The following is a 21,173-nucleotide window of genomic DNA, read 5'->3' on the forward strand; positions in this document are numbered from 1 at the left end:
ACGGTCAAACTTGCATTTGCAGATGATCTTATTAATACCCTCCTTGATTGGTTCAAAATTGGACACAATATTCATTTTGGCCAATCGGCAGGTAGTTTTCATAGGGTTGCATGTGTGACTTTGTTGATTACCTTTCAATATTGGCTTTGCCTGCCTGGGTTCCATCGATGTGCATCAGGAATATCTCTACACCATGCCCTGTAATAATGATACAGTGGAAATAATAGATTGTAAACTTATGTAGCATAATTTTTCACAAATAATTTTATATTTGTCAAAATTGTGATGTACAAATTTCATATGTTAATTTATACTAAACAATGCAGAATTTAATGGCACAATTCAACTAAGATGGAAATGCATTCATGGACTGAAGACTTGTATGCTGCAACATTGCAATTAATTAATGGAACCTAAAGCAATGGACTGGAAACACTAATGGAACTCCCAGCTTGATCAGACTGTAAAATTTGATTCTTAAAGTGTTGCCAACCAATGCTTTAATTATCCTTCCCAATGGGCTACTTTCAAATTGCCTGCACGCAGTGCCTTAAAAATATTGCTATGGCTTAAATGGCGGAATATGAGATATAAATTTCCTGGAAATTCTGAAATGCTCCAGATGAGCATAGACGTGCTAATTAATTTTAAAAACAACACATGCCAAAAAGTAATTAACCCCCAAAGTTGACCCATGTGGAGCCCAAAATTGACCTTTCACCTTTTTGTTTAAAACTTGAGAGCGGTTGCTCACAGATGTGACAAGCTAGATACTTTTTCTGAATCCTTATAACTAGAGGAATACTTGGTATAGTTTTTAAAAAGAATTTTGAAATTTGACCCCTTGTATGACCTTTCACGCCAAAAACTACCTTTCCACCAAGTAAATTTTAGTCAAACAGTCAAAGTCTCGACAACATCTGATTAAAATGACGAGGGCCGATCGTTCCATGAAGTGCGGACGAAACTGCTATATGCACATACATGTACCGCATATTTTTACCATCTTTCATGTAAATGGCAAGACACGCAATACTCTATAAGGCACGCAACGCTGATTGTGATTATTAGACACACACAATGGGCCCTCATGAATATGCAAGAATTCACAGCATACAATGCACAGGGATGACACAAAGCAATTCAATGATACTAAGAAACCCTACCAGGACGCTCTCAAAGATGCCGGCCACGACCATACCCTGGAGTTCAGCCCGCCACGCACTAATGACCAAAACGCCAGCAATACCGAATCGCGCAAACGTAAGCGTAACATCGTATGGTACAACCCCCCTTCAGCAAGCATGTATCCACTAATGTGGGTCGAAAATTCCTTAATCTCATTGACAAGCATTTTCCCAAAGGTCACGTTCTCCACAAACTATTCAACCGCAACAATGTCAAAGTTAGCTACTGCTGCATGAACAACATGTTAAGGATCATCAAAACCCACAATGAGTCTATCATCAAAAAACCTGAGGACGATACAACCAAACCCACAAAAACATGCAACTGTAGAAAACCCAAAGAGTGCCCACTAATGGGAAACTGCCTTGTCAAATCCATCATTTACAAAGCAACCGTCACGACAGATAATGATTTGAAATCATACATCGGATTATCTTGAAACCAACTTCAAAAACCGCTGGAACAATCACAAGTCATCTTTCAAACTTGAACATAAAAGAAAAGAAACTGCACTTAGTAAATACATTTGGGACTTAAAAGACAAGAAAGTAAAATTCAGCATAAAGTGGTCAATACAAAAGAAAACCAACTCATACACCAATGTTTCTAAAAGGTGCCATCTCTGCTTATGGGAAAAGTATTTTATCATCACTGCGGACAAATCCACTGCATTAAATTCTAAATCGGAACTCATCAGCAAATGTAGACATGCCAACAAGTTTCTCTTGAACAATGTTTTCTAATTATAATTTTATATTTTATGTTTATATTACAAACGTTAAACATGTTTAAGGAGAAAAAGTTCATGCTATAATCTGAAGAAAATAAATTAATATATATGTAGCGACACCGTAAGCGACACGCAAGAAAGCGACCAGAGCGTTAAACATGTTTAAGGAAAAACGCAAGCGAGCGTATAAAATTACAGGGGCGTTTATTCTTCCGTTAATCGCCCCCAAAGGGGAGGGAATAATTTTACCCCTCTGGGGAAGAATTTTGTGTTTTGGTAAAAAAAAAAAGAGAGAGAGAGAGAGAGAAAGAAAGGGAAAAAAGGAAAGAGAAAAAAAAAAAGGAAAAGAAAAGAGAGAACAGAAATTCCAATCGGATTCAGGGATTATATTAAAATAAAATGAACTAATTATTAGAATTTGGGGAAGAAAAAGTCTTAACAGAGCATGTGGATAGTGGGGTATGGGGGCTATGTTTGGAATGAAGTAGAAATTCAAATGGCTGGCAGTGGCTGGTCCTTAGTGTAGGGGACTGGGTTATGTTTCAATGTCATTTAGGGAAGAACCATGAGCATAGCATAAGCATACCACTCCCCAAGCTTATACCCAATCCACTCCCCGCTTGTAGCCATGCAATCTCTCCAAAATAATAATATTGAGGGAAATCAGAGAATACTTTAGCATTATAAAACAAGAATAGGTGGGTCAGCAATTCTTCCCTGGGCATTATAGGTTGACCAATGGTTATACTATTGGTCAAGGGATGACCAATGGTTATACTATTGGTCAAGGGAGCTAGTTTCTGATTTGCATATTTTATGCTCAATACATTTTCTTTTTGTCAAGACACTAAACTTTGTACATTTAGGGAAGCATTTGGGATTCTAAGGGAAGACAGAACCATTTAGCTAACTTAACAGCTCTATGAAAATAAATTTGTTTGTCCCTTTAAACCTCGACCTTGGATCCAAATTCTTGATTATCTTCCCTACATGTAGATACAATTTTCAATGACAATGTCCATTGTCCAGATTGTGCCATGAGACTACAATCTGGGGAAGAATAAAGATCCTGGAGGTGTTTGACAGTCCAGGGGTGTCATGTGTCTGTCTTCCCTTTGAATTGTTAGTCCATCTCTAGAAATGCAATGATTGAGTTGTCCAGACTGCACCATGCATATAGGGAAGACTTTGGGGTTCGTAGGGAAGACAGAATAGAACAACTTGCCATTAGCTAGCAGTTGTATCTGAAAATTTGCACGTTTAATGACAAATACTCACAATTTGTCAAAATCAGGGATATGAAACAAACTGCCAGAATTCAGCCAGGTACATGTAGATTTCAACAAGCATGACTTTAATAGTCTAATCTACATTTTATTGGTAGAAAAGGTATGATTAGTTATATTTTTTGGACTTTGTTGAATCAATTATGTGTATTCATTTCGGAAATATAAGTTATAGGCCTATGTAATGTACTTGTCATTATAGTTGGTTACATGTTTGCATTGTTTTAAATACATTAACAATTTTACATACATAATTTAGTAAGGCTATCCTTTGTATCTTATCCTCATTGCTCTCAGTGATAAATCAATGAACTAAATATGAAAATGAAATATATTATATAATGAAATAATTCAACTGAAATTGGCAGATTGATTGAATGATTCTACATTTACTTAATACAGTAATACTATTAATTCCCTGTTCCTGGTCACTCTGCAGTGGCTGAAACACCTGACCATGTAGTTTATGAATATGATCAGAACATCACAGTTCTTGGACAGAGGAACTCACTGGACACTGCCTCAGAATCCCTATACATGTAATCTTGAGTTGCAGTATTATGGTTCTACTTTTAAAATACAGCAATGATTATAACACTGCTAATTACATTGCCAATAGAAGAACACACACTTTGTCAGGTAGTGAATAGTAAGAAGTGATGTATTATAATTCATCAGTCGATCCTCACTTTGATATTTTCTGATTAAATTACAGCCCATTGCTTATGGGGTATAAACTAGTATATCAAAGTTTTATAAATTGCAGTTACTTAACATTTTCCCTTTTGGATCCATTTCTGTGGGATTCAGGTTGGGGAAGAATCTGGGGAAGAATGTGGCCATGGCGCGGTTGGGTGAGGGAATAATTTTGATTTTCTGGAAGAATAGACACCCCTGTATAAAAATCAAGCGCGTTAAACATGTTTAAGCAACGCGATAAACGCATGACTCTAAGTTTGTTCTACATTTCTCTCATTCACCTGAGAAGCCTTCGGGCGAAACGACTCGTAGTGAAAATGGAGTAAATTTGTTTCTTTTAATGTTATGTACACGCTCTCCTTCACAGGATCGAGCACTCTATTTAATGAAAGAAGAAACACAACTTTATGTATTTTGCTCCTTTTTGTTGAGCACTCTCCTTCTTTCTGCAATAATGAAACAAGTGAACTTTGATTACTCCATGAAGAATATTCCTCTTCCAAACAACGAGGAATATACAAAGAGACTGATAGAACAAACTGAAAGTGTCATCAAACGAATGCGCTGGAAAGCCTTCTTTTACTTAAACCCGGATAAGAAACCAAGGAATCAAAAGGAAACATTTGGATTTAAATCACGGAACACGCCACCACAGGTTGCTGAAATGAACAAGTTCGAAGATGACTTACTCCAAATTATCGAGAACATTCAATTCACAAACAGTAAGTGCCACTTTCAATCAAAACTCCGTAATGATGTCAAGAAAATCAAGAAATCAGACCACGTCTTTGTGCCAGCGGACAAAACTAATAACTTTTACAAACTTAAGAAAGATGATTATGACCAACTTCTGAGAAACAACACAACCGCTAAATACTCAAGAACTGATAGCTCACAAACAAACTTAATAAATACTGAAGCCAAGCAGATTGCTGAGCACCTCGAACTAGATGACAGAATTGAGACACTGGCCCAAAAACCAGCTTTCATCACCATAAAGGACCACAAGGAAAACTTTCCTAACCATGTTAAATGCAGACTTATCAACCCAGCAAAAAGTGAAATTGGAGTTGTTAGCAAAAACATTCTGGACCGTATCAACAAGGAACTTATCAATGCAACCAATGTGAAACAATGGAAAAATACTCAAAGTGCTATCAACTGGTTCAAATCAATAGATAACACTACATCGTGTTCTTTTCTTGTGTTTGACGTCGTTGAATTTTACCCGTCCATCACGCAGAATTTGTTAAATGATGCCCTGGACTTCGCCGCTATGTTTACACAGATTTCAGACAAAGATAGGAAATAATCAACCATGCCAAGAAGACCCTACTCTTCCATGACAACTCACCCTGAATAAATCCGACCCCCCTCACCAGTTCGGCGTCACCATGGGATCGTATGATGGGGCCGAAACATGCGAACTTGTAGGCTCATATATCTTGTACAAAATACGTGCTCTATTTGACGGCGATGTAGGATTATACAGGGATGATGGACTAGCTATCCTCCGCAACAAATCACTAAGCGATGCCAACAGAATAGCTAAAATGCTACATGAGGAATTCGCAAAACTTGGCCTCGCATAACTGTCGACCAAGGCCTCAAAGTGATTAACTTTCTTGATGTCACTTTCAACCTTAACAATGGATCATACCGCCCCTACATGAAACCAAACAATACAACCAAGTATGTCAACACCAAATCCAACCACCCAAAAAGCATCATCAAAGCCATTCCATTGTCTGTGAACCAAAGATTATCTAGCATCTCAAGTGACACAAAGCAATTCAATGATACTAAGAAACCCTACCAGGGCGCTCTCAAAGATGCCGGCCACGTCCAGAACCTGAAGTTCAGCCCGCCACGCACTAATGACCAAAACGCCAGCAATACCGAATCGGCATAACGTAAGCGTAACATCGTATGGTACAACCCCCCTTCAGCAAGCATGTATCCACTAATGTGGGTCGAAAATTCCTTAATCTCATTGACAAGCATTTTCCCAAAGGTCACGTTCTCCACAAACTATTCAACCGCAACAATGTCAAAGTTAGCTATTGCTGCATGAACAACATGTTAAGGATCATCAAAACCCACAATGAGTCTATCATCAAAAACCCTGAGGACGATACAACCAAACCCACAAAAACATGCAACTGTAGAAAACCCAAAGAGTGCCCACTAATGGGAAACTGCCTTGTCAAATCCATCATTTACAAAGCAACCGTCACGACAGATAATGATTTGAAATCATACATCGGATTATGCGAAACCAACTTCAAAAACCGCTGGAACAATCACAAGTCATCTTTCAAACTTGAACATAAAAGAAAAGAAACTGCACTTAGTAAATACATTTGGGACTTAAAAGACAAGAAAGTAAAATTCAGCATAAAGTGGTCAATACAAAAGAAAACCAACTCATACACCAATGTTTCTAAAAGGTGCCATCTCTCATGCTTATGGGAAAAGTATTTTATCATCACTGCGGACAAATCCACTGCATTAAATTCTAAATCGGAACTCATCAGCAAATGTAGACATGCCAACAAGTTTCTCTTGAACAATGTTTTCTAATTATAATTTTATATTTTATATTTTATGTTTATATTACAAACGTTAAACATGTTTAAGGAGAAAAAAGTTCATGCGCATACTGAAGAAAATAAATTAATATATATGTAAGCGACACCGTGGCGACACGCAAGAAAGCGACCAGAGCGTTAAACATGTTTAAGGAAAAAGCATAGCGGCGTATAAAAATCAAGCGCGTTAAACATGTTTAAGCAACGCGATAAACGCATGACTCTAAGTTTGTTCTACATTTCTCTCATTCACCTGAGGAGCCTTGGTAAACGAATCGTAGTGAAAATGGAGTAAATTTGTTTCTTTTAATGTTATGTACACGCTCTCCTTCACAGGATCGAGCACTCTATTTAATGAAAGAAGAAACACAACTTTATGTACATATGTACATACGTTGTCTGTATTCTATGATTTTAGTATAATTTTGGTATTTAATATTCAGGAGACATCTCTAAAATCCATAAACAGAGAAAAAAATTCTGTTGCAATGTATTTTTATACGAACAATATATAAATATACGTAACGTACCGCACGGTACCGGTACCGTAATCAGAGGTGTAAGTGAGGTAACGATATTCCCGGACCTGAAAACATGCGAGCCAAAGGTGAGCACCTCGCCACATTTCCAGAAGTGCAAGGGGGGCTTGGCCGGGGAATAGGCTGCAGGGTATCACCCCCCCCTTTATGACAAATTATGTAAAAAAAATTTTTTTTTTACATTTCCGGAATTTTTTTTATTTTTTCCACATTTCCGGAATTCCTGGAATTTCCGGAAGACTTACACCTCTGCGTAATCTAAGACTTCAGTGACATGATATGGCCATCCCAGTGACATGATATGGCCATCATTTCTATTCACCATGTCAGAAATGTCCATTGAAGTGAGCGAGAATGGGCAATCTTGACTGTTAGACCAACCGAGCTACATAGGCCCCTACATGTTTAAAGGATTACGGTAATCTAAATTTGTCACATTTTCGTATAATTTTCGGGGCGTTTTTAAAGGGGCATTTCGTGATCCACAGCCTCATCCCCCCACTTTTCCCAAAAAAAGTTGAGATATTTACACCACTGGATACCTCTGGCTACATAATGTTTATGTACCAAATATTTCTTGCAGATTATTTCGTTTTGCAAAGATATCGTGAAATTTGAATTTCGTTCTGGTGCACCAGAACGAAATTACAACGCATTGTCTATGGAGCAGTGTAATACACATAATCATGCATAACTTCATAAGCATAAAATCGGAATCAACTGAAATTTTGGGAATAGGCTTTTTTCGTGGATATGTACTGAAAAATGTCATAAAAAGAGGATGCTAGGATCGTGAAATACTCCTTTAAGCTAAAAAATTGGGGGAAAAATTACTGTTTGTTATCTTTAATATATGGAAACCACTAACTAATGTTTACCTCTTCATCTATCACATTATTATACATGCATTGGTTTTCCATGCATTTAGTTAGTGGTTTCCAAAGATAACAAACTGTAATTTTTTTGTCATTTTTTTCCAATTGTTTTCAAATTAACTGTGAATGATCCTAGCACTTCAGAATAGGTCCAGTGGTTCTCCAAAGTCGCCGAAAACTTTGGAAAAGAAATTAAAAAAAATTTTCCAGAAAATCTGAGTACGGTACTCTGATTTTCGGAGGTTTAAAACTCGGGAAATCGGAGTAACTCCGCGAAAATCGGAGTAGTTGGCAGGTATGCACCCATCAATCAATATTGGGTCCAACATTCGAGTCATCAGCACCCAAACACAAATACCGCACCGGCGCGCGCGATCAACTTTGCGCCACGCTGCCTAGGCGTCCTGCGCGGAACTGCCAGCTCGCAGTACGCGTTTAGTTCCTCACAGTGTAATAAGTAAACAAAATTGTGAAACAAAACAAAGATTAATTTTCAAATAGCATGGCGGTTTTCCATACATGTATCTTGTGTAAAATTGTCTTTTGAAGCTAAAGTGAAAGATGACAAAACACTTGAAAACAGAGGGGAAAATATGCAGTATTTGGTGTTTTCACACTGGGGGCATGTGGAAAAATGAAGTGTTGTTTGTTTACATCTGAGACCCCAATATCGATTAGTGACGTCATCAGAAAAAGCTCTACATCATGTACGGTGATCGACCCAAAATAAAAAAATCGGCATTCCTTTTACTAGGGGTTTTTATTTTTACATTTACTTCTGCACTGGTTAGGGTTATAACACTGTACTTCCACAAGGCAGCTATAACAATTAACATGTAAGAATAAAAAACCCTAAAGAAATGCCAAAAATCACTGTGTCAGTGCTGACCCGCTTTTGACAGAAACTTCATTTCAATATAATAAGCTTGCTTGTTAGCCCTTGTTTTATTTGTAGCTGATCCTAGATCTATTTTCACTAATTTCAGCTGATACAAGCTGCATGTATATTTACAGCTATAGTCAGACAGTTGTTTACAAATTAAACAAAAACAGTTCATTCAGTAAATGCAATCAATATCATGAATGCACTCAATGCACAGCACTGCATGCATTTAATTTTGAGTGCTGCTCACCTTCATTCACTATGAAAAAGATGTCTACATATTGATCCGAGTTGAAGTCCCCAAATGCGGCTATAGTCCCATTTTTTGGTCTACCAAATATTTTATTTGTAACGTCAGAAAATGAAGAATAACTGTCTATATCAGAATCGCATGTTATTAATGATAAAAAGGGTAAAATAAATACCCATATCCGACCCAAATCTGTACGAAAAGACTTCATCGTGGATTTATTTTGCTTACAATATTGCTGGTACCCATTGTTTTTCATTGGTTCCAGAAAACCACGCAGAAAACGGATTGCAAATGGAGCAGAGAGTAAACAGTGAATCTTTTGAGTTCAGAGTTCAGAGTTCAAAGGTGAGTGGTGTTTATTTTCTGTCTGTCGATTTCTGAAGTTGCACGTAAAGCTTATGCTCGATATTTCTGGTCCTGATGGCACAATCTTTATCTGTTTTCCGAAATCAAGTACTTGGTAAGACATGAATGATTAATATTTAGTAGAATAGAATTGGTAGGAAATATGCACTACAAAAAAGTGCAAATACTGTAAAATCATAAATAAAGTCAGCTGAATTAATCTCAAATCTCACAAGCGGTTAAGGGATCTAAAATGAGCGTTTATTGCGTTTCGACAGTATTTTTTGTGGGACATGAGAGCACCTCAGACCTATCAATTGCATTCTGAATACGAAGCATGTCTTTCTGATATCAAATAATTTTCATTTTTGAATATCACAATATAATACAAATTTTATGACAAATTATAAAAATTTGATATTTTTCAAATTTTTGATATATAACAGTCCTCGAAGTAAATTATATAAATCTAATGATATATTCTTAAAGTGTATGTAGCAGGGAGGAAAAGCCGACGGTCAATTGAAAATTTTGACCTTTCATATTGAAGATATAGATTTTTTTCCCAAAAAGACCTAATTTTATTTGGTGTTTTGGGAAAAAAAAATCCATATCTTCAATACGAAAAGGTCAAAATTTTCAATTGATCGTCGCATTTCATCCCACCTACATTATCGTTAATATAAATCATCAGATTTATAAAGTTTACTTTCGAGTACTGTTAAATATCAAAAATATCAATTTTAATGATTTGCCATAAAATGTGTATTAAATTGCTAATTTCATAAAACCAAAATTATTTGATATCAGAATGACATTCTTCGATTCAGAATGCAATTCGATATGTCTGATGTGCTCTAATGTCCCAAAATAAATACTGTCCAAACGCTCATACCCCAGCCCTTAAAGACAGCTTTGCGTCCTATTGTTATTGCATTGGATTATAGATACATCAAGTCAATCGATTGTTAATGGTTCTAGCATTCACAGCAACACCGTTATAATCGATACCCGGGAAGTCCCGGATATACAGTGCATGAGTGCACAGCTTTGCGGCCCAAGACTAGTCTCGCGGCCAGACTGTATGTGGCTATCACGAACATACATGTTTGTTAGGAGGATCGACGAGTGTCAGACCGACGCAAACTGGCTGTGTAGGAGACTAGCCCAAGACGTGACCTGACAAGGCCAGAGTCACGGCTATAAAATTGTATATGGTCCTGTGTCACAACCTGGGGTACCTTTGTGTTACATAGTAAAAAAATGAAATGGTTCATACATTTTACCTACACATCTCATTTGAAGTGGTTCATCCTTCTGAGCATTTTGACACCTTTTTATGGAAATCGGTTAAAAAATGAGAGAGTGCGAACAAACACAATCACACAGTAGGGAGGATGTAACCCCACCTCTTTTTTCCACATTTACAATCATTCTGAGCAAGTATTGGTCTTTTAAATGAACTTTTGTATTTATTCACTTGGTTTAGATGTCTGGGAGTTCATTTAGACATTTTTTACTAGATTCAAATTTTTAAAGGGGGTTTTAAATCAAATTTACAATATGAATCCCTCCCCCTAATCCTCCTCCCTCTAATCCTCAGCCACCCTTGGCACATTTCATACCAAACGTCATAAGAAAATAATTGAAAAATATTTGAAAACAGGATAAAAACATGAGTAATATAGAATAAATTAGCCTCAATTTAAGACCTAATTGAATCTTCTAAGTGAAGGAATACTCAAGAGACAGTGTTTTGAAATCCAAACTGCACATCAAAATGTAACAAAGCCACCTTTTTGTGTACCCCCGTATATGGCACAGGATCATATTCTTTTTCACTTTAAGGCCTAATTATTTGTAAATCCGTATTTTACTTTGTTATAAAAATTTTGTAGGCTTATGATTATCCTGATATTATTATATTCATTCATTTATTTACTAATTTATTATTTTTATAAATAGGCCTATATTTATTTATTCCTATGTAGGGACCTAGGCCTATTTATTTATTCCTATTTATTTATTATTTTACTAATTTGTTTTCTTATTTTATTTATTTATTTATTTATTTGTTGTTTGTTTTATCCCGGGGATGTGTGAGTGTCATATAAAGTTTAAATTGAAATATAATAAATAAAACATTAAATGCAAATTAGATTGTATTTATTTATCTTTTTATGTTTATTTATTTATTATTTGTATTCCGATTTAATTATTTAATATTTTAATATTCATCTATTCACAACATTATACTCTATTTAAACTCTATTTATTTATTTATAAATTGATATGAACAATATATTAAGGCCAAGTAAAAAGTAAAAAGTAAAATGTAGTTAAAATTAATAATATTAATGGTTTTTCATATATTGAGCAATGGAAATGTCAATTAGAGTCTATTTAGTTAGGCCTACTATGAACCGTAGGCCCCCTACTGAGATTTTTCCCCGGGTTCCCCTTTTATATTTATTTGATTTGTTTTAATTTCTGTATAATTTGTTTTAATTTCTGTAGGGGAAATATTTTAAAAAATATCGGTGTTTAGGTAGGCCTGAAGTTCATCATAGTTTCCAATTTAGTCGATCAAGTCAAGTTTCTTTCCTTTTTTCTTCTTCTTCTTTTCGTTTCAATATCAAGGTTTGTTGTTGTTCTGTTTGTTTTTTATTTGAATTTATTCTTCTACTTCTTCTTGCCGTTTTCATTTATTTTATCAAAGGCAGAAACATTGAAAAGCATTATTAATTAAAAATACCTTGCCCAACCCGGTCTGGTAAAGGATATTCTGTGCAATAAAGCAGTGAATCGATGATCGATCGACATGTGTCATGTCAACTCTGAACAATTGCACATCAATAAGCTCTTTGGACTTGATAGGAAGTGTTGTGGTCGTGAGGTAATCTTCTATAATCCAATGCAATAACAATAGGACGCAAAGCTGTCTTCAACCGCTTGTCAAATCTCGAATTAATTCTCATGCATGCATGCATGATACAAGCGGTTAAAGACAGCATTGCGTCCTATTGTTATTGCATTGGATTATAGATGATTACCTGACGACCACAACACTTTCTGTCAAGTCTAAAGAGCTTATTGATGCAATTGTTCAGAGTTGACATGACTCACATGTCGATCGATCATCATTCTACATTCAAATAACCACTTCACGCATACCAAATAACTTCTGTGTGGCCTATGTAGATATGTATGAATGAGCCGACTGTCGCACAGAATATCCTTTACCAGACCGGGTTGGGCAGGGGATTTTTAATTAATAATGTTTTTCAATGTTTTACTGCCTTTGATAAAATAAATGAAAACGGCAAGAAGAAGTAGAAGAATAAATTTTTTTAAAAAACACAAACAGAACAACAACAAACCTTGATATTAAAACGAAAAAAAAACAGAGAAAAAAGAAAAGAGAAACTTGACTTGATAGACTAAATTGAAACTATGATGAACTTCAGGCCTACCTAAATACCGGTATATTTAAAAGAAAATTATACAGAAATTAAAACAAATCAAATAAATATAAAAGGGGAACTGGGAAATTCAAAAATCTCAGTACGGTTATAGGCATAGGCCCTAAGTGACATTTCCATTGCTCAAATTATTTTATAGAAATAATCTATGAAGAATTGAAGATGTCCTAAATTATAAGCTTAAAACAAGCTTTCAAACATAAAAATATAACATAAATAAACAAACAACTATGATTAAAAGTTTTCTCACTAGTGTGAAAACAAATCTTTCTGGACCAAAAATTTAAAAGTAGGCATGCATGTAAATTGTAAACCACCAACATTTTCTGAGAAGGAGCTTCCCCGTTCCCCACTTTATGACCTATTCGTATATACTGTTCATTTGCTGCCCAAAAACTAAATTAGAAGTTAGAACTTATAGATAAAAGTCAGAGAAAATGTTCACCATGCATGTTAACTTGTTGAACTGATGATTAAAATCGTACATAGCACTTTTTAGAGCTATGCTTATAATACAGGACCTATTCGTATACCATGTATACTGTTCATTTGCGTCCAAAATCAAGAATGGAAAAATATTTAATTAGTAAGTAATAGAAAGTAATAGATAATTAATAATTAATAGATAATAATTAATAATTAGGTCACCTCGTCCTTTATTTTCAAACTTGAAACAGGAAACTAAGAATTAATTGTGAAGGGTCTTAAATAAGTAAATCGGAATACAAATAATAAATAATAGAAAAATAGACATAAAAAGATAAATAAATACATAACAATCTAATTTGCATTTATTAAATGTTTTATTTATTATATTTCAATTTAAACTTATGACACCCACACATCCCGGCCCCGGGATATAAACAAACAATAAATAAATAAATACATAAATAAATAAAATAAGAAAATAAATTAGTAAAATAATAAATAAATAGGAATAAATAAATAAGCCTAGGCCCCTACAATACATAGCCTAGGAATAAATACATACTGTAATAAATTAGTAAAATAATAAATAAATGTAAAACAATAAATATGAATGAAAAATTATATTTATAATACATGTATATCAGGATAATCATCATAAGCTTACAAATAACAAAGTAATAAGTATAACAAGTGAATAAAGAATATAAACAATTTTATTAATAGCCGTGAGCCCGTGACCCTTGTCAGGTCACGTCTTCGGCCGCAATGCTGTGCACTGTATATCCGGGTATCGATTATAACGGTGTTGCTCTGAATGCTTGAACCATTAACAATCGATTGACTTGATGTAAGGCTATAATCCAATGCAATAACAATAGGACGCAATGCTGTCTTCAACCGCTTGTTGCATGATGATCTTGCATGCTTGTATTCTTGAAGTTGAAGTTGAACTTTCATTACAGTAAAATTAAGTATTTCTTGGGCGGATATAAACGCTAGTGGCTCCGCGATAAACACACACGAATATAGCGCATACACGCTAAGGCTAAGCTAAGGCTAAGCCTTGGTACATGTACGCTACCAGATGCAATTCTCGCTCAACACGCATGTGCCATGGACGGTCCAGTCTACTGTCAATGACCGTAGACTCATAGTTACACCGGTTCTTCAGTAGAATTTCCAATTGAATGAACACAGCTTTCAACAGCTGCACTCGATCTGCGATTATATTGCGTATTTCGAACTACAACGCGAACACACTAACTATAGCGTTTTGGGTCAAGCTGGGAGAAAAAAATCCCAGGTCGACCTAAAATATTGTATCGCACACGATAGACCACCTAAGTTATCGTAAATCGGTTTCTCTCAGGTCGACCGTAAATTTTGGGTTGCCATATTCGGCCCGCAAACGCCAGGATTTTTAGCCAGGTCGACCACGACAAGCATGCAAATACTAGGTCTACATACCAGGTACGTGCCCCGACCATGGCGATATACATGATGAGTATAAACCATTGTACAGCGTTCAGTCATAACTTTTGCAAGCGCCGGTGACTTTTACGATATATCTGTTTGTCTTGGCATCTAAATTAATTCACAGTCATATAGGCCTAGGCCTACTCTATATTCGTATTGATTAAAGTAGGTCCACAGAGGCAAATTTAAGGAGATATATCATACTTCCAAGTTTTCTAAGTTGCGTCAACACCGTCATGATATAGGCCTAAGCTTAAGCTTACATCCAAGTTCGCATGGACAAAAATGCGAGTCTGCGACTCGATGTTTCAGACTTGTGAGAAAAAGAAAGTAATAAATTATGAGAAGAGGTCACAAATAGGATCAAATAAAATAATCCAACAAAGAATCACCCTGCCTAAGTTCCGGACATGTGCCTGCATGTTGTATACTTTTAACTTTATTATTATCCACCACGAAAGGAGTGCCAATTTCTATTAGCCTAAGCTGTCTTTCTATCAACAAGCGCGGCATCTCCCATCTTGACCAATTCGGCCTAACTATAGGGTAGGTATTAAGGCTGGCATTTTCGGTCGGGTAAACGGTACCCGCCGAGATTACATTACCGGTAGGAAATACCCTCCCGGGTACCAAATTCAAAAAAAAAAAAAAAAAAAATTTCAAGATGTTTTATATTTTTAATATGAAAATTGATAATTTGTATTACTAATACTATTCATGTCATAGTCTATTAATGATTTCAAAATGCATTGAATTTGAATGCATTTTGAAATCATTAATAGAGTATGACATGAATACAAAGTATCGATTTTCATATTAAAAATACAAAATATCTTGAAATTTTTTTTTTTTTTTTTTTTTAGGTCAACCATGAACCTGGCATTTATAGGTCTAGGTCCAGGGACACTACAAAACCGAAAAAATAAAAACTTAAAAAATAATAATGCAATTTGGTGCCGGTTACCCGCCCGAAAAATCTGGCGGGTACCGGGTACAAAATTACCCGAAAATGCCAGGCCTAGTAGGTATCCCAGGCAAACCTTAGTTAACACATTTGCTAGTCAGCGAAATTCGCCGAGACCGGGGCCCAAACACAATGCATATTTACATCGAAATTTGAATTTTTTTCAAGAACAGGTCGGTGAAGGAAACCTACATAAATGTTTTCTATACTTCACTTGACCCAAATATATGATTTGTTATGGTGATAATCAAGTCGCACATGGAATTTTAGAGGGATTTTGATAGCAGTTCCATTAAAAAAAACCTGCTATCTCCATGAGACTAAGATCTAGAAACACCCCTAAATGCAGTTTTGGGGGATTTTGCTAGCAGAATCTTTTTGATGAAGTCAATCCTTGACAAGATGTAACTTTGTTACGGAAAGTGCTATGACAAAAATGTTTTCAGTTTTGGCTTTCTTTACTCAAGGGCTTTAATTTGATATGTAAAATGATGCAGTTTGATGGCAAATTTGAATTCACCTAGCATACCTATATAGGGTAATAAAAATGACCTGCATTGAGAGTCGGTCAAGTGACGCTGGAGGACAAACAATCATCCTCTGTGAATCTTTGGCGCATCATTCAAACCCTTGCTTTGTAAGGAATACTAGCACTATGTGGGTGATATTTCATTTTCTCGTGCTCCAATATCGTTGTTGTGCCTCCAGCCAGGGCTAGTGACCTGTGGCCGTGGCGTACATGAAACCTGCTTATAAAGTTAAATTTTTTATTTCTTCCACGAATTCTGTGGTCAGGGTATGTGCTAGTGTGATCGGCGATCACTGTACATGTATTGTAAGCTTTATGTGATCAGCGATGGCGTTTTGCGGCCTAACTTACAGGCGATAGGATGTTGTCGAGAGGGACAGCGACCTAGGACAAGCTAGAGGTTGTGATAAAAAAGCTGGCATATCAAATGCTTGGAGATGGGACTGGCTGGAGGGTGAAAGAATTGAACCAGAGGGCTGGCAGTAAATTTGGCTAATCCCTCCCGCATCACATACATGTACATGTATGACGAGACGTTCTTGCAAAAACCCGACAACACATTTGCTAGTTCAGGCCCTAACATTAAGTCATATGTTCCAACACTTGCCTTTTAAAAGTCCTCATTCAGAAACATGCATGGCCATATTGAAATATTCCCTGTAGCTTGTATCTTCAGTAACAGTACATTTAAAAGTTCTTGTTCTAGATTCAATTCTAAATTATCTGTATTGGTTGGTATGTACAGTATTATACATGTACATCTACTACATCGTTACAAGACATTACATTTTTCTAAAATGTTAACAGCCTTCTCATTAATTTTTCTTTCCAAATCCGATGATAAAAGGACTCAACTTTCAGTACTTTTATTAATAAATTATATAAAGAGCTATTTTTAACTTCTTTCCCCTACAGCTTGACAGCTTCAACTGAGAGTTACTCCACCAGAGATTCAAGATGTTTCGAGCTAGAAGTTTGGTATGCATGGCAGTATTTTGTTAACTTTGACCTCAAAATTGTTGTTCAAAGGTACAAATTATCTCGAAAAGCCTAATTTGTCCAGTGAGGAGGCGTCATAATAAATATTGTATGTGTTACATGTAATGCCAATTAGCTAATAGCACTTGGGTCATATGCACTTGAGGTTATCTTAGAGGGGCCGTGTCAGATATTACAAAAATATCACTCTCAGACAAGGGTCAATTTAGCCACTGGCCCGCTGGCCCTGACCAGTAGTTTTCTCGTCGGGCAAGGAGATTTTCCATCTGGATAGCCCAGTGGACCAGTTGGGATTTTGGCATAATTATGCATTTATGACATTTTACAATATTATCAACAAATCTGGACCAGTGGATTTGCCCTTGGGCCAGCTGGAAACCTTCCCAGCTGGTCCTTGGTCCAGCGGATTATTGCTCCTTATGTCTACCCCTGCTCAGATGAGAAAAAATATACTGTGTAGAATATAGAGTGGATACTCAGAGAATTACAAAGCAGTAATTTTAAACAGATGGCCATTGCATTGTGTTAGAAATTAGACATAATTCAGGATTTTCTCAGTCCATGATGTCACTTGTGCTAAGTATACAATCACAATGGGTGTTTTTGGCTGTTCCCTCTCAAGACTGTCTCACACCCTCTGACCCCTCTGACATGAAGGGATGCTTACTTTTGCACTCAATGAAAAAAACAAAAACATGCTATAAAATAAACAACACAAATTTGATGTATATCAGGGGAAACAGCTCCCAGTAACTACAAAAGAAAAGGCAGATAGGGATTTTTTACCCTCCTAAGGGGGGCCTGAAAAAATAACCACAAATTTTCCTGGGAAAATTGAGTTTATATGCTTTTCTGTGGGGTTGACCCATAATTTTCATGTCAAAAGGGGGCCCTGAAATTTTTCGAGAGGTCTAAGGGGGCCCTGAAAATTTTCATGATGAGTTTTTTTGCATCAGGCCCCCCTAATAAGTGTTTGTGAACCAGGCCTCCAGAAAATTTTCTGCTGTCTGGGAACTTGATGACAAGTGCTGGAAATTTTCTGTGAAATAACTGAAATAGGCCTATGTGCGCATAGCGGACATCACGAGCGCGAAGTGTGAAGAAATGTGAACAGTCCCTTAGTAAGGCTGGCATTTTCGGGCGGGTATTCGGGTACCCGCCCGAGATTTTTTCGGTTTTGTAGTGTCCCCGGACCTAGACCTAAACGCTAGGATCATTCATGGTTGACCTAAAAAAATTAAAAAAAAAAAAAAAAAAAAAAAAAAAAAATTTCAAGATGTTTTGTATTTTTAATATGAAAATTGATATTTTGTATTCATGTCATACTCTATTAATGATTTCAAAATGTGTAGTCACCAGCTTTATGTGATCAGCGATGGCGTTTTGCGGCCTAACTTACAGGCGATAGGATGTTGTCGAGAGGGACAGCGAGTCAGCGACCAAGGACAAGCTAGAGGTTGTGATAAAAAAGCTGGCATATCAAATGCTTGGAGATGGGACTGGCTGGAGGGTGAAAGAATTGAACCAGAGGGCTGGCAGTAAATTTGGCTAATCCCTCCCGCATCACATACATACGTACATGTATGACGAGACGTTCTTGCAAAAACCCGACAACACATTTGCTAGTTCAGGCCCTAACATTAAGTCATATGTTCCAACACTTGCCTTTTAAAAGTCCTCATTCAGAAACATGCATGGCCATATTGAAATATTCCCTGTAGCTTGTATCTTCAGTAACCATGGTAACAGTACATTTAAAAGTTCTTGTTTTAGATTCAATTCTAAATTATCTGTATTGGTTGGTATGTACAGTATTATACATGTACATCTACTACGTCGTTACAAGACATTACATTTTTCTAAAATGTTAACAGCCTTCTCATTAATTTTTCTTTCCAAATCCGATGATAAAAGGACTCAACTTTCAGTACTTTTATTAATAAATTATATAAAGAGCTATTTTTAACTTCTTTCCCCTACAGCTTGACAGCTTCAACTGAGAGTTACTCCACCAGAGATTCAAGATGTTTCGAGCTAGAAGTTTGGTATGCATGGCAGTATTTTGTTAACTTTGACCTCAAAATTGTTGTTCAAAGGTACAAATTATAGCGAAAAGCCTAATTTGTCCAGTGAGGAGGCGTCATAATAAATATTGTATGTGTTACATGTAATGCCAATTAGCTAATAGCACTTGGGTCATATGCACTTGAGGTTATCTTAGAGGGGCCGTGTCAGATATTACAAAAATATCACTCTCAGACAAGGGTCAATTTAGCCACTGGCCCGCTGGCCCTGACCAGTAGTTTTCTCGTCGGGCAAGGAGATTTTCCATCTGGATAGCCCAGTGGACCAGTTGGGATTTTGGCATAATTATGCATTTATGACATTTTACAATATTATCAACAAATCTGGACCAGTGGATTTGCCCTTGGGCCAGCTGGAAACCTTCCCAGCTGGTCCTTGGTCCAGCGGATTATTGCTCCTTATGTCTACCCCTGCTCAGATGAGAAAAAATATACTGTGTAGAATATAGAGTGGATACTCAGAGAATTACAAAGCAGTAATTTTAAACAGATGGCCATTGCATTGTGTTAGAAATTAGACATAATTCAGGATTTTCTCAGTCTGCATGATGTCACTTGTGCTAAGTATACAATCACAATGGGTGTTTTTGGCTGTTCCCTCTCAAGACTGTCTCACACCCTCTGACCCCTCTGACATGAAGGGATGCTTACTTTTGCACTCAATGGGGGAATCAAAAACATGCTATAAAATAAACAACACAAATTTGATGTATATCAGGGGAAACAGCTCCCAGTAACTACAAAAGAAAAGGCAGATAGGGATTTTTTTACCCTCCTAAGGGGGGGGGGGGCCTGAAAAAATAACCACAAATTTTCCTGGGAAAATTGAGTTTATATGCTTTTCTGTGGGGTTGACCCATAATTTTCATGTCAAAAAGGGGGGCCCTGAAATTTTCGAGGTCTAAGGGGGGCCCTGAAAATTTTTCGCGATGAGTTTTTTTGCATCAGGCCCCCTAATAAGTGTTTGTGAACCAGGCCTCCAGAAAATTTTCTGCTGTCTGGGAACTTGATGACAAGTGCTGGAAATTTTCTGTGAAATAACTGAAATAGGCCTATGTGCGCATAGCGGACATCACGAAAGCCTTGTGTGAAGAAATGTGAACAGTCCCTTAGTAAGGCTGGCATTTTCGGCGGGTATTCGGGTACCACCGAGATTTTTTCGGTTTTGTAGTGTCCCCGGACCTAGACCTAAACGCTAGGATCATTCATGGTTGACCTAAAAAATTAAAAAATAAAAATTTCAAGATGTTTTGTATTTTTAATATGAAAATTGATATTTTGTATTCATGTCATACTCTATTAATGATTTCAAAATGCATTCAAATTCAATTATTTTTTTTTTTTTTTTTCAAATTTGGTACCGGTTTACCCGCCGAAAAACGTGCGGTACCGGTACAAAATTACCGAAAATGCCAGGCCTATCCCTTAGTATACTAGAACTGACAGGCTCTGTACAAACCAATAGAGGTTTCAAAAGAGTGTCATCAGTCATCTTTGACTGAGGTTTGAAATGGAATAGATGGTACAACCTCGAGCGAGGGAATCCTGAATTTGATAAACAAAGGAAATCGATTTAGGTTTTTACACTTTCAAATGATCATTAATAGTAGGACTACAATGTATATAGACAAGTAAATAACTGGACTTTGATGACAATGGAAGGGATACATTAGATGAAATCTGACACAGCCCCTTTCAATATTTGCACCATTATTCACCAGCGATGTGTTACGTTTAATCCGATTATCACTATGTCAACCGGATCACGCTTTTGAGTTCCGCACCACGATCAAAATGGTCGCAACACAATGTCTATGACAT

At 36.5% G+C, this 21,173-nt stretch overlaps 2 protein-coding genes across 2 annotated transcripts in view; one reads left to right on the forward strand and one right to left on the reverse strand.

Annotated features, from left to right (window-relative positions):
- LOC140135492 (T-cell immunomodulatory protein-like) overlaps positions 1–9,279 on the reverse strand; it is a 35,276-nt gene extending 25,997 nt beyond the window's left edge. The window contains exons 1-2 of the mRNA XM_072157008.1: positions 9,042–9,279; positions 132–198 (exon numbers count right to left, since the gene is read on the reverse strand). Coding sequence (XP_072013109.1) covers positions 132–198; positions 9,042–9,252 — 278 coding nt within the window. The 5' untranslated portion in view covers positions 9,253–9,279. The remainder of the gene's footprint in view (positions 1–131; positions 199–9,041) is intronic.
- Positions 9,280–9,381: 102 nt separating this feature from the next.
- LOC140135496 (phosphorylase b kinase regulatory subunit beta-like) overlaps positions 9,382–21,173 on the forward strand; it is a 112,140-nt gene continuing 100,348 nt past the window's right edge. The window contains exons 1-2 of the mRNA XM_072157013.1: positions 9,382–9,504; positions 19,251–19,313. Of these exons, the coding sequence (XP_072013114.1) occupies positions 19,293–19,313 (21 nt within the window). The 5' untranslated portion in view covers positions 9,382–9,504; positions 19,251–19,292. The remainder of the gene's footprint in view (positions 9,505–19,250; positions 19,314–21,173) is intronic.

Source organism: Amphiura filiformis, chromosome 16, assembly GCF_039555335.1.
Source record: "Amphiura filiformis chromosome 16, Afil_fr2py, whole genome shotgun sequence".
Taxonomy (NCBI): domain Eukaryota; kingdom Metazoa; phylum Echinodermata; class Ophiuroidea; order Amphilepidida; family Amphiuridae; genus Amphiura; species Amphiura filiformis.